This window comes from Antrostomus carolinensis, unplaced genomic scaffold (assembly GCF_000700745.2).
Source record: "Antrostomus carolinensis isolate BGI_N321 unplaced genomic scaffold, ASM70074v2 scaffold32673, whole genome shotgun sequence".
NCBI classification, from domain to species: Eukaryota; Metazoa; Chordata; class Aves; order Caprimulgiformes; family Caprimulgidae; genus Antrostomus; species Antrostomus carolinensis.
Window position 1 is genome coordinate 2,929 of NW_010307928.1, and position 10,904 is coordinate 13,832.

The 10,904-nt window shown below is 49.3% G+C and overlaps 1 protein-coding gene across 1 annotated transcript in view; it reads right to left on the reverse strand.

Annotated features, from left to right (window-relative positions):
• Nucleotides 1-10,904, reverse strand: part of LOC104523137 (mitogen-activated protein kinase 13) — a gene marked incomplete at its 3' end in the record, with an annotated part of 14,098 nt that overhangs the window by 2,831 nt on the left and 363 nt on the right. Inside the window, exons 2-9 of the mRNA XM_010165620.2 lie at nt 6,505-6,634; nt 5,774-5,832; nt 4,574-4,682; nt 3,375-3,404; nt 2,857-2,904; nt 1,519-1,633; nt 1,083-1,154; nt 519-598 (exon numbers count right to left, since the gene is read on the reverse strand). Coding sequence (XP_010163922.1) covers nt 519-598; nt 1,083-1,154; nt 1,519-1,633; nt 2,857-2,904; nt 3,375-3,404; nt 4,574-4,682; nt 5,774-5,832; nt 6,505-6,634 — 643 coding nt within the window. The remainder of the gene's footprint in view (nt 1-518; nt 599-1,082; nt 1,155-1,518; nt 1,634-2,856; nt 2,905-3,374; nt 3,405-4,573; nt 4,683-5,773; nt 5,833-6,504; nt 6,635-10,904) is intronic.

The following is a 10,904-nucleotide window of genomic DNA, read 5'->3' on the forward strand; positions in this document are numbered from 1 at the left end:
GAGGCTTTGAGCAACCTGGTCTAGTGGAAGGTGTCCCTGCTGCTGGCAGGGGGGTTGGGACTGGATGAGCTTTAAGGTCCCTTCCAACCCAAACCAGTCTGGGATTCTATGAAATGGACTTGAGCCACGCTCAGGTCTCGAGGCTCAGATGAGCCAAAGCAAATGAACAACAAATCATCCCAGATGTCACATCGCAGTGACCAGTTTGCAAGGAACTATTTTCATCAACTGAGATGCAGAAATATTTGTGCTTTAAGGACCAAACTGCAGAACAGAGGAGGTCAGTGGTTTGCTGGGGTGTCAGGCACCTCACCCGGGAGTCCCTGCAATCCCCACCAGTTCCCAACACCACACCAAATCCATCAGATGTGCCACCACCAAAGAGAAACATCTCCCTTGCCAAGGCTGCCATCGCTCCTCTGAAGCAGCACCTTTCCCACCCCAAGGTCATGGCCAAGGTAACCTCTTCCCACCACACCTCTGCCAGTGAGACCCGGACCCACAGTCACCCTTCTTACCGCCTTGTCCTCCAGCTTCTCCACAAACTCTTCTCCCGGATGCCCCGTTACTTTCAGGATCTGAGTCAGTTGGTCGAGATCTGGCAGGCTGAGTTAAAGATCACCCGGCTGGGAGTGAGCCCTGGACACCCCCGAGGAACCGTGGGAGCTACGAGCAGGTTCTGATACAAACCCAACATTAGACTGGCAAAAAGAGCTCCAAGGTTTGGTTTTGTTGTTTGTTTTTTTTCCTGGGATGCCATTTTCATCAACAGATCATTTTGCTGACACAACTCTGCCCATGGGCTGGGGGGATGATGCACGAGGGTTTGGGGATGGAGCTGTGGCCACGCAAGGTGAGATTGCTGATGGAGAGCATGTGTGGCCAGCACAGCAGTGTAAGGGTGGCTCAACCCCCTCCTATTTTTCTCTTTTCCTCACCAAAAAGACTGATCCCTGTGATTATCTCCTACTAAACCAGACCCACACCTATTTTTTCTCAGTAGCCTCATTTGTAAAAGCCCTTCTGCACACACCAAGGATTATTTACCCCTCCCAGGGAAAAGGTTCAGCTCGAAAGGATACAATCTTTTCCTTTAAACAGCGTTTTCCCAGTCAGCATTTCTGCCATGATGCAGCCAATAGACCAAATATCCACTGTTCAGAGAGAAAAAGGAGGAAAAAAACTGTTAAAAAAAGAGACAGTAAAAAGGAAGCGACGATTGCTGGGGCTGTCACCTGCTTTTTCAGTCTGCAGCAGGCACTGATTTCAATTTCACTCCCATTTTCCACCCTCCCCTGTTCTTTCTGTGCTACTAAAATCTCTGCTTTCATCATTTCCCGCAGGCGCTGAGCGTTGAGAGTCATCGCAGCAGCTTTGGGACTCGCTTTGCTCCAGGGGATGTTGATGATAAAGAAGAAAAACATCTGGAGGATTGACGTGAGATGTTGAGCCAGGCGTGACAGCGAGATCCTCGGGCTCGTCACCAGACAGTCACACCACTCAGGTAACCCAGCTCACCTGTCTGGTTGTAATGCATCCAGTTCAGAATGACTTCTGGGGCTCTGTACCAGCGCGTAACCACGTAACCCGTCATTTCAGCATCAGTGTGTCTGGCCAAGCCAAAATCCAAGATCTGCAGTTCACCAAAGGAAAAGGGGAAAAAAGGAAGAGCAGGAAAGAAAAGAGAAATCCTAGAGGCAAGTGAGAATCTACTTCGAAGAGGAAACGAAGCAGATTCAATCAGATAATAACAAAGCTCCAACTACACCACAGCCACCCACGGAACGGGTCGAAGAACTAACAGGTTTGTCTAAATTCCACTGTAAATTGCAAGCTGGCTGCAAAACCAGTTGTTGCGTGAAGACCCTGCAGAAAGGATTGGCCCTGTGTGCTACCTGGAAGGTCATTTCCTTTCTTGAAGCTTCAATTTCAACTCTACAAGATTTATTTCATTGATTTATTCTTTAACCTGGTGGCAAAGGCCATCACGACTCTTTTTTTTCTTTACAAAAACACCCTGCAGCTGACAGGGGTGGCTTCTCCCTCAATGACCCAAACATTACAGGTGACAGAGCCATTCCCTGTAATACACGTTACGGAAAACACGCGCTAGAGCATCGCACCAGCACGCTGCGAGCAGATCCTTCAGAGCCAGGCTGAAAATGAATCATAGAACCCCAGACTGGTTTGGGTTGGAAGGGACCTTAAAGCTCATCCAGTCCCAACCCCCCTGCCATCAGCAGGGACACCTTCCACTAGACCAGGTTGCTCAAAGCCTCATCCAGCCTGGCCTTCAACACTTCCAGGGAGGAGCAGCCACAGCTTCTCTGGCCAACCTGGGACACTGTCTGACCACCCTCACAGTGAAGAACTTCTTCCTAATATCTAATCTAAACCTCCCCTCTTTCAGTTTAAACCCATTTCCCCTTGTTTTGTCATTAACTGCCCTTATGAAAAGTCCTTCCCCAGCTTTTATCTGGAAGCACAACCATGGTGCCCATGAGAACCAAAGGGTAACTGTGGTTGGATCCAATTATCCTTCAGGGATCATTCACCCAACGCCAGTATTGCTCAGCGGTGTTGAATTCGATGAGGAAATCGTTAGGAACTGCTGTGCCGCAGGAATGACAGCGACAGGATGTTCATTCCAAGTCTTGAGCCCTGATTCAGCAAGTTGCATCAGCAGGTGAGTATTTCCCACTGACTGCAACTGCCAGGTAATGAAACACCTCGAATCGAGGCTCAGAGGGCAAGAGGAAACCTGACGATGCCTGAACACCAGGCTTCCTGCTGGCAGAGCAGATCCTCCCATCCCCCCTACTCTGTGTGCTACAAATTGGGTGTTTCTCCACCTACCTTCAGCTGACAGTCTTCATTCACAGCCAGGTTGCCCGGCTTCAGGTCCTACAACAGCCAAGAGCAGAATAAGAAGGATGTTTTGATTTACAACACATGAACACGAAGCCTCAGCCAAACCTTTGCTCATCTCTGATGTGGTCCTACAACATCCCGAGTCCAGTATTGATACAGCAAAGACACCACACCTACTATATTGTGCAACTTGAGATAAAAATTTATCATTAAAAATAATAAATTTCCATTTTTTATTGTTTCCTGAAACAGTTTTAATTCAAAAACCATCCAAAACTGTTTCACAGCTCGTCACAAAATACATCATTCCCTCAAAATGCTGCACAAATGAGCAAATCCAAACATGGTTGGTATATAGGAGGGAAAAGAGGGAGGACACCAGAGAGACCTTAGAGCAGATGAAGCTATTAGTGAAACGATGTTCAGGAATTGATTAACTTTATGACCAAATTGTGTTTCTCCTAAATAGACAAAAACCAGAGTGACAGCAGACGTGAACTCACCCTGTGGATGATTCCGGCTGAATGAATGTACTGCAATAAAAAGAAGAGGCACAATGTGAGCACCAGCAGACAAGATGTTCTGTTCTCCAGCAGAGAAAGGAGAAATATGGACAAAAACTCGCTGAGAACATGACTCTGCATCTGCTGCAGGTCCCCAGGGCAGCAGTGTGAAAAGAAATCTCTGCCCTGAATTTCTGGCAGCATTTGCAGTGATATCATCAGTCTGAAGAAGAGGAGAAGAGCAGAAGTGGAGGTGTGGAGCAATAGTTCCTTACAGAGGGGGAACTAGTAGCTTACAACTATCAAAGGCATCAGGATTACAGGTGGACCTGGTCAGTAGGTGTTGGTTTGGGTGTGAAATTGTGAAAACTTTTTTGGTTTGGGTGTGAAATGATATGAAAAAATAAAAATAATTTAAAAATCTCATCATTAAACCACAAAATTGGAAATCAGATTTGAGTTGGAAGAACTGACGACATGACTGTGATCACTTCAACCTTCTGGGTGTTCTTCCTCCCCTTTATTTAGACCCAAGATAACAGTGATCTGGGGAAAGGTGTGATTAAGATGAGCTCATTAGTGCCTGGAAGCCGCTGCTCTGGCTCCAGGTGAAGGAGATTAGCGGGCAGCATGAGGACATTGTCTCTGCCCCTCAGGGTTTGCAGTGGTTGCTTTCTGCTCTCTCAAAGCCAGTTAAAGCTGCATGTTCCTTCCTTATTGTAGTGAACAGAAAATCATTCTCCCCCTGAGAAGCTCTGGTGGGAATTCAGCAGCAGCTCCCGTCACTACCAGCCTCCTCCTTTCTACGCAGAGTTTTGCGAAGGGTTTGGGCAAGTCAAAGAGCAACACAACTGCTGTCAGGGAAAATAACCATCGAGAGGTCCATGACTGCTGATTGCCTTGATATCTGATTGACTGATCATCAAATGGTTTGGGTTGGAAGGGATCTTAAAGCTCATCCAGTTTCAACCCCCCTGCCAGCAGCAGGGACACCTTCCACTAGATGTGAGCCAGCAGTCATTTTGATTGATGTGTGCTGGAACAAGAGGACTCCAACAGCAAATATCTGTCCTCAGGGGATGCTATAAACCCCCCAAATCTTCCTACACAGTGTCGGAAGGGGGTTTAGTTATGGTTCACCCAGAGGTGACGTGTAGAGGAGACATGGGGAGTCAATAAACTCCTCCAGACCCACCTACCTTCAGCCCTTTCAGCATTTGGTAGACCAGGTACTGGATCTTTTCATCACTGAATTCATGTCCCATGATCTTTTGTAAATCTGTCCGCATGTATGGCATCACCAGGTAGCTAAAAGGCAGTAAGACAAGGCCCTGAGTCTAGAAGAAAAACACAGGGAACCAGGCTAGACTTGTTCTCACTTGGGTTTTGTTGGGTTTTTTTATCGTTTGGCTGTGTAACTTCCTGTAACTAAGACAAGTTGTTGTGTCCATGTTGCCAGCAGGGATGGTGGGATCTCAACCTGCTCTGAAAAACTGCCCTTTCTCCTCCCCTCAAATTGGATATCTGATTTCAAAGTAAGAACAAGGATCTTCCAAACTTTAACCATCCTGATTTAGTTTCCTTTAGACCTCAAGTGATGTTGGAACTCCAGGTGGCCTTATACCATCTGGGAGCTGAAATATCTCGTGCAGCTTTAAAGTATCTCACAAAACTGCTGCCTTGGCTCCCAGATTTATCTTTGTAACATTCTCCAGCCCTATCTCAGAAGACAACATCTAGTTTCCTTCAGTCTTCACCTACCTGCTGAGACTGCTAGTTAGTTGATGGTCTTCCAGCAGGAACTGAACTAAGAACCTTCAAGCACTTTCCCTGCAGGTTACTAAATACCCAACCACCAGCCAAAAACCCCAAACCCTACTCATGCCCAAGGATGGGGAAAGGAAAACAACTTCTCCAACCTGACCATCAACATCAACACAGGGAAATCCCCCTCAAAAAAGGAACAGCCAGAATCACAATGGAAAAAAAAAGCCAAATCTTTAAAGCTCTCCATGGGATTGCCCCAGGGCCTGATGGACAAACACTTCTCCTACTCTGAGTGCAGCCTCTGAGCTCAACAGTCACACAGGCAGGGCGTTAGGATGGGTCACCATGGAATGGTGACCATGGAACGTCATTGCCTCTTCCCTACGTACAATGTTCTCCCAGCTGTGAGCAGTGTGGGATCTGATTATGGATTCTGGGTGGTTCAGCCACGGGAACTACTTTGTGCTTTTGATTCTCCTTGTTATTTGGAGAGCTCTGGCTTTAGTCTGGTCCCTTTTCAACTCAGTCTTGTTGAACTGCACCTCAGCCTGATCCCTTGTCCTGCTGCTAAGTCACCGTGTCTTGGGCAAGGGCTGAGTCTAAGACAGATCAAATGCAAACTCCAAACTTACAAGTCCTGGAATCCCTGGTAGGAGGGGGCAGAAGTGAAGACATCAAGCAGCCCAATGACCTGATGGAGAAGAAAATCATAGAATCATAGAATGGTTTGGGTTGGAAGGGATCTTAAAGCTCATCCAGTCCCAACCCCCCTGCCAGCAGCAGGGACACTTTCCACTAGACCAGGTTGCTCAAAGCCTCATCCAGCCTGGCCACAAACACTTCCAGGGAGGAGCAGCCACAGCTTCTCTGGACAACCTGTTCCAGTGTCTCACCACCCTCACACCAAAGAATTTCTTCCCAATATCTCATCTCAATCTCCCCTCTTCCAGTTTATAACCATTACCCCTTGTTCTATCACTCCCTGCCCTTGGCCAAAGTCCCTCAAGAAGTCCACATTTAAACCTGGAAAGCATTTGCTGTGCACATGGGACTCAGGTAGCAGCTCTCCATCAGCACACGCACATGAGTGAGCACCAGGAACTCCATCTGAGGCATCCGAGGACTCCTCGCTATGCTGTGCAGCTGCTTTTCCTCTTACTAACACATGGGAACACCCATTACACATCTGCTTCAGCCTGGTGCCAACTGGGCACAGCAGACAGGTAGCAGTTAAACCCTGAGATGTGCCAAACGTTGGCACCTCTCAATTAAAATCAAGGTGATGCCACCAGAAAGGACTCGCTCCCAGGTGACAAGAAAATCCCCCTCATTTCACCAGGAATGGAGAAAAACGAGCACTTACGTTCTCATGCTGCATGTGCTTCAGCAGCATGAGCTCTCTGTACGCTCTCTTGGCAAAGATCTCTGACTGGAACGGGCGGCAGAGCTTCTTGATGGCCACTTTCTCCCCTGTCTTCTTGTCTATGGCTGAACTGCAACAGACAAATAAAAAACCAGTTCTGACTTCGGCACAAGGTTTTAACAAATTTTGCAATACCAAAGGTCTTCTCCTAGAGAAGAGCTGATTCTGGAGCTGATAGAACAAATAAAGGTCCCTTGATCTTTCCCAGTGGAGCTCTGCTGATGTTCCCCTGTATGACTGTGGGCAGCAGGTGAAGCCCCTGCTCTCTGGAGGGCTGGGTGGGACACCAAGCAAAGTATTAGTGACTCATCTTCATTCCCCTTAACGTGCAGAAATGAGCTGGAGCTAACAGAGCTGTGAGAAGAGGGAAACACATGGTTAAAGGTCCAGATCAGTTCTACCTCTGCCTTCTCCTTCCCTAACCATGGAGATAAGGGAATAAAGCGATTTCTGCTTTGCCATCTGCCCGGAGGTCGTTGTCTTTTAAGGAGGGTCACCCTCCTTCGCTGTGTTCTGGAGCAAAGGCAGCGGATGTCACACACTGAGAACACAGGTTGGCTGGAATGAATTCTCCTGCATTCGGGATCCTTGATGCTCTACAAATGCTTGAGAAAAGCAGGTCTGGCTGAAAATGAGTCTTTTCTAAAGCAAATGAAAACTTGGTACGACAGCCACCGCTGGAGACGTGACGTGCTGCTCCCTCCAGTCACATTTACTGGTTTGCAGCTGGACACGGTGATCCCACGACACTTTCTCTGCTTCTGGAGGGTTTTTGATCAGGCTCCAGGTTTCACCAGAAAAGAGGAGGGGTGGGAAGTCCTCAGGCAGAGGTAACTGTAATTTGGGATTCTTGGTGGTGTTTTCTGAGGAGGAGTCCTCTGTGCACCCCATTACACATTGGTGCCTCAGCCCTTCCTTCACCCCTCCAAGAGTATCATCGAGTCCCAGACTGGTTTGGGTTGGAAGGGACCTTAAAGCTCATCCAGTTCCAACCCCCCTGCCAGCAGCAGGGACACCTTCCACTAGACCAGGTTGCTCAAAGCCTCATCCAACCTGGCCAAGAACACTTCCAGGGAGGAGCAGCCACAGCTTCTCTGGACAACCTGTTCCAGTGTCTCACCACCCTCACACCAAAGAATTTCTTCCCAATATCTCATCTCCATCTCCCCTCTTCCAGTTTATAACCATTACCCCTTGTTCTATCACTCCCTGCCCTTGGCCAAAGTCCCTCCCCACCTTCCTGGAGCCCCTTCAGGTACTGGGAGGCCACTAGAAGGTCTCCCTGGAGCCTTCTCTTCTCCAGGCTGAACAGCCCCAACTCTCTCAGCCTGTCCTCACAGCAGAGCTGCTCCAGCCCTCACATCATCCTGGTGGCCCATCCAAGAGGCAGATGAAGAAAGAGTTTTCACTGCCAAATCTCTCTGAGAGTTTCCAGAACGGTTCCCCTCACGTGGTAAATCCTCATCTCATCTCCTGGGGAAACAGAAGGGCCATAAATCAGCATGTTGAGTTCCACGGATTTTAGCTGCTCGGGGTAACCGAGCCCATGTGAACACTGGCACCGGCGCTGTGCACGCGTCCTCCAGCCTCCCATGGACACTTCCCTCCTGCTTCCTTCTCCAAAGGGACACGTGATTCACCCCATCACGGTCCCCAGCAGCCAGGCTCCAGCCACTGCTCCTTCCTTGAAGCTCTTGGAGGAGCCAAGATGGGGAGGGGCAGGTGCCATAAAGCTGTAAATGGGAGGACTCGTTCCCATGACCTCCATCACCACCACGATAAACAGGGAAATGCCACCTGTAACTGTGCCACCAAATGGTGCTTGTCACTGGGTTTAGGGAGTAGGAGAGGTGGGAATATCCCGCTCCGAGTGGCTTTCCCTTGGTTGAGTGCTGAGGAGGAGTTATCAGTTCCCACCTGCAGGTCTTGTAAGTCTCTGGCACAGCTTTCTCCTGTGGTCAGCCACCAGCAATCAGTTGTGGTGTGTCCTCCAGGCTGGGCCATCAACAGCTCTCATCAACCTCCCTGATACCACTGGGTGATCTCCCTGCTCTTGGCCGCTGAGGTCCCTTCCAGTTGCTCCAAGTTGTGCATGGTGAGAGCAGACACATCCTTTGGGAACTTCAGTGTGACGGTGATTTCATCAATGCAATCATCTGAGAAAAGCAAAGGAAGTGCTGGAACAGCTACAGGAGGTGGCTTCAGCGCTGAGGATGTCACGGGGTGTCTTAGGAGGACAGGGAAGAGTTGTCTCAGTTTCAGGACTTCAGCAGGTGGGGGGACACCTCTCAGTGTAGTGTGAAGTTTTGAGTGTCCAGCTCAGTGTCAAGTTTTCCAAGGAGCCAGGGAAGTAAGAGGAAGGACTTGGACCATGTAGTCAAACAGCTTCTGCAGAGTTCCAGGCAGATTTCCTGCTCTGAGGGTGCATGTTCTCCCCTGCCTTCCCAGCTGCTGGCCTTGCAGAGCATCCAACCCCACCACTCAGCACAGGAGCTGGGCTGATGGAGCTTCAGCCTGCCCAGCATGGACAGCATTACCTTCACCCTTGCCATAAGGCCCAGCTAAGAGTTCATTCAGCTGCCACAGCCGGGGAGAGGCCACCACGTCCTGCCCAGCACAGGTTTAATGAGTGGCTGAAGTCCAGGATGACACCGGGCAGGCAGAGCTGTGTCCCTGCCTCACCTGCCAGCGATCGGCAAGACCAGCCTTGGAGGGCTCAGGAGACTCTGGAAGCCAAATCACTACAGATTTTGGCAGAATGAATGAAGGAAGAAACCCATCTTTGCTGTTTTCCTGGAGTTGGTTCCTCAGCTGCTCAGGGTGGTGTAACAACCAGCAGCTCGGAATCACGCTGCCATAGCAAATCTTCCCGGCCATTCCCAGCAGAGGACAGCAAATCCAAACTCCACACGCTCCCACCTCTGCTTTGTGCAGGAATCTGCACCCAACCCTCCCTGGGAAGCACTGTCCATGCCACCACCACCACCCTGGTCCTGTTTTAACACCCATCCTGAGACCTCCAGAGCAGCCCAGACTTTCACAGGAACCAGTAAATGATTTGTTGTCATCTTCTTTGGTTTTCTTTTTTTCTGGTGAACAAGGAAACTTTGGAAAGACTTCTCTTCCCTTTTTTTGTCCTGTCTTTATTTTCTTTTAGCCATCCTGCTTTCCTTTAGCCATAAAACCCCAGAAAACACCGTGCAAATATTGCAAGTTTAGTTTTGTCTGATTTTGATTTTTTCAAAAATGCCAAGTTTAGTTTTGTCTGATTTTGCAGGACTCGTTTAAAGCATCTCAGAAGCTTAAACACACCTGGAGAGCAAAGTGGGGAAAGGAAACATCAGGTCCCTCTTTGTAAATAGGCAGCCAGGGGACAAGGACAGAACCTGGGCCCCAGGGTTTCAGGATCCGTGTGTGACAGGGACAGAGAGACTTTGCCCGACGCCTCCAGAAGGGGACACGCCTTCTATTTTTTTTTAATTTATTTATTTAGCTCAGCGTGTTATGAAACAAGAGCTCCACTCAGATCCCATCAACCAGCTGCTTCATCTTTAAACCTTGCAAAAAGTCACCAGTCTGACTCCAGTTCACCAGTATAAACCAAGCAAGATCCAAGTTGTACTTTTGCTCTCACTCCAGGTACCTTTGCCCAACTGATTCATGAACAGCAGCTCGTGCTGCTCCCTCGTTTATCACCAGCCAGGAAGGAAGCCCCAGGCTGCTCCTCAGCCAGGTTTACAATCGTTTCTATTTGGTTTGTGATTTCAAGCCAGAAGGAATATCAAGGTGGGGATTATATTGTCCAGCTCCTTTCCCCAGGCAGCCCAGCACCACCTGCCTTGGATGAAGCAGCGAGGAGCCACCCCCGCTCCAGCACCCACCTCTGTCAGCAGCTACAAACTTCTTTCAGACACCCAGGTATTTCCCCCCGCCCCAGAAGTCCTCTCATGATGCACACTCAAAATCAAGGCAGCTTGAAAGCTGCTGGACCCCCAAAGTCAAGATGACACCCCAACTTGCCTTGTGTTGTACCTGCCTACCTGCTCCTGGAGCTGCTGCACCCCCAAAATCAAGGTGACACCCCAACCTGCCTTGTGTTGTACCTGCCTACCTGCTCCTGGAGCCGCTGCCCAAGGACACCCAGCGAGGTGAGCTCAGGTGGGCAACACTCTCCTCTGAGCCCCCCCGAGGTGACCTCAGGAGGGAACATCTCCATTTCTTCAAGTGACCAAGTCTCCAACCCGCTGTTAAAAGGACTCAAAGCACCTTCATCACCCATGCAAATGGCCTTTCCTAATGGAGGGGTGTCAACAAGCACCTCCTCATTCCCCCCCCCCAAC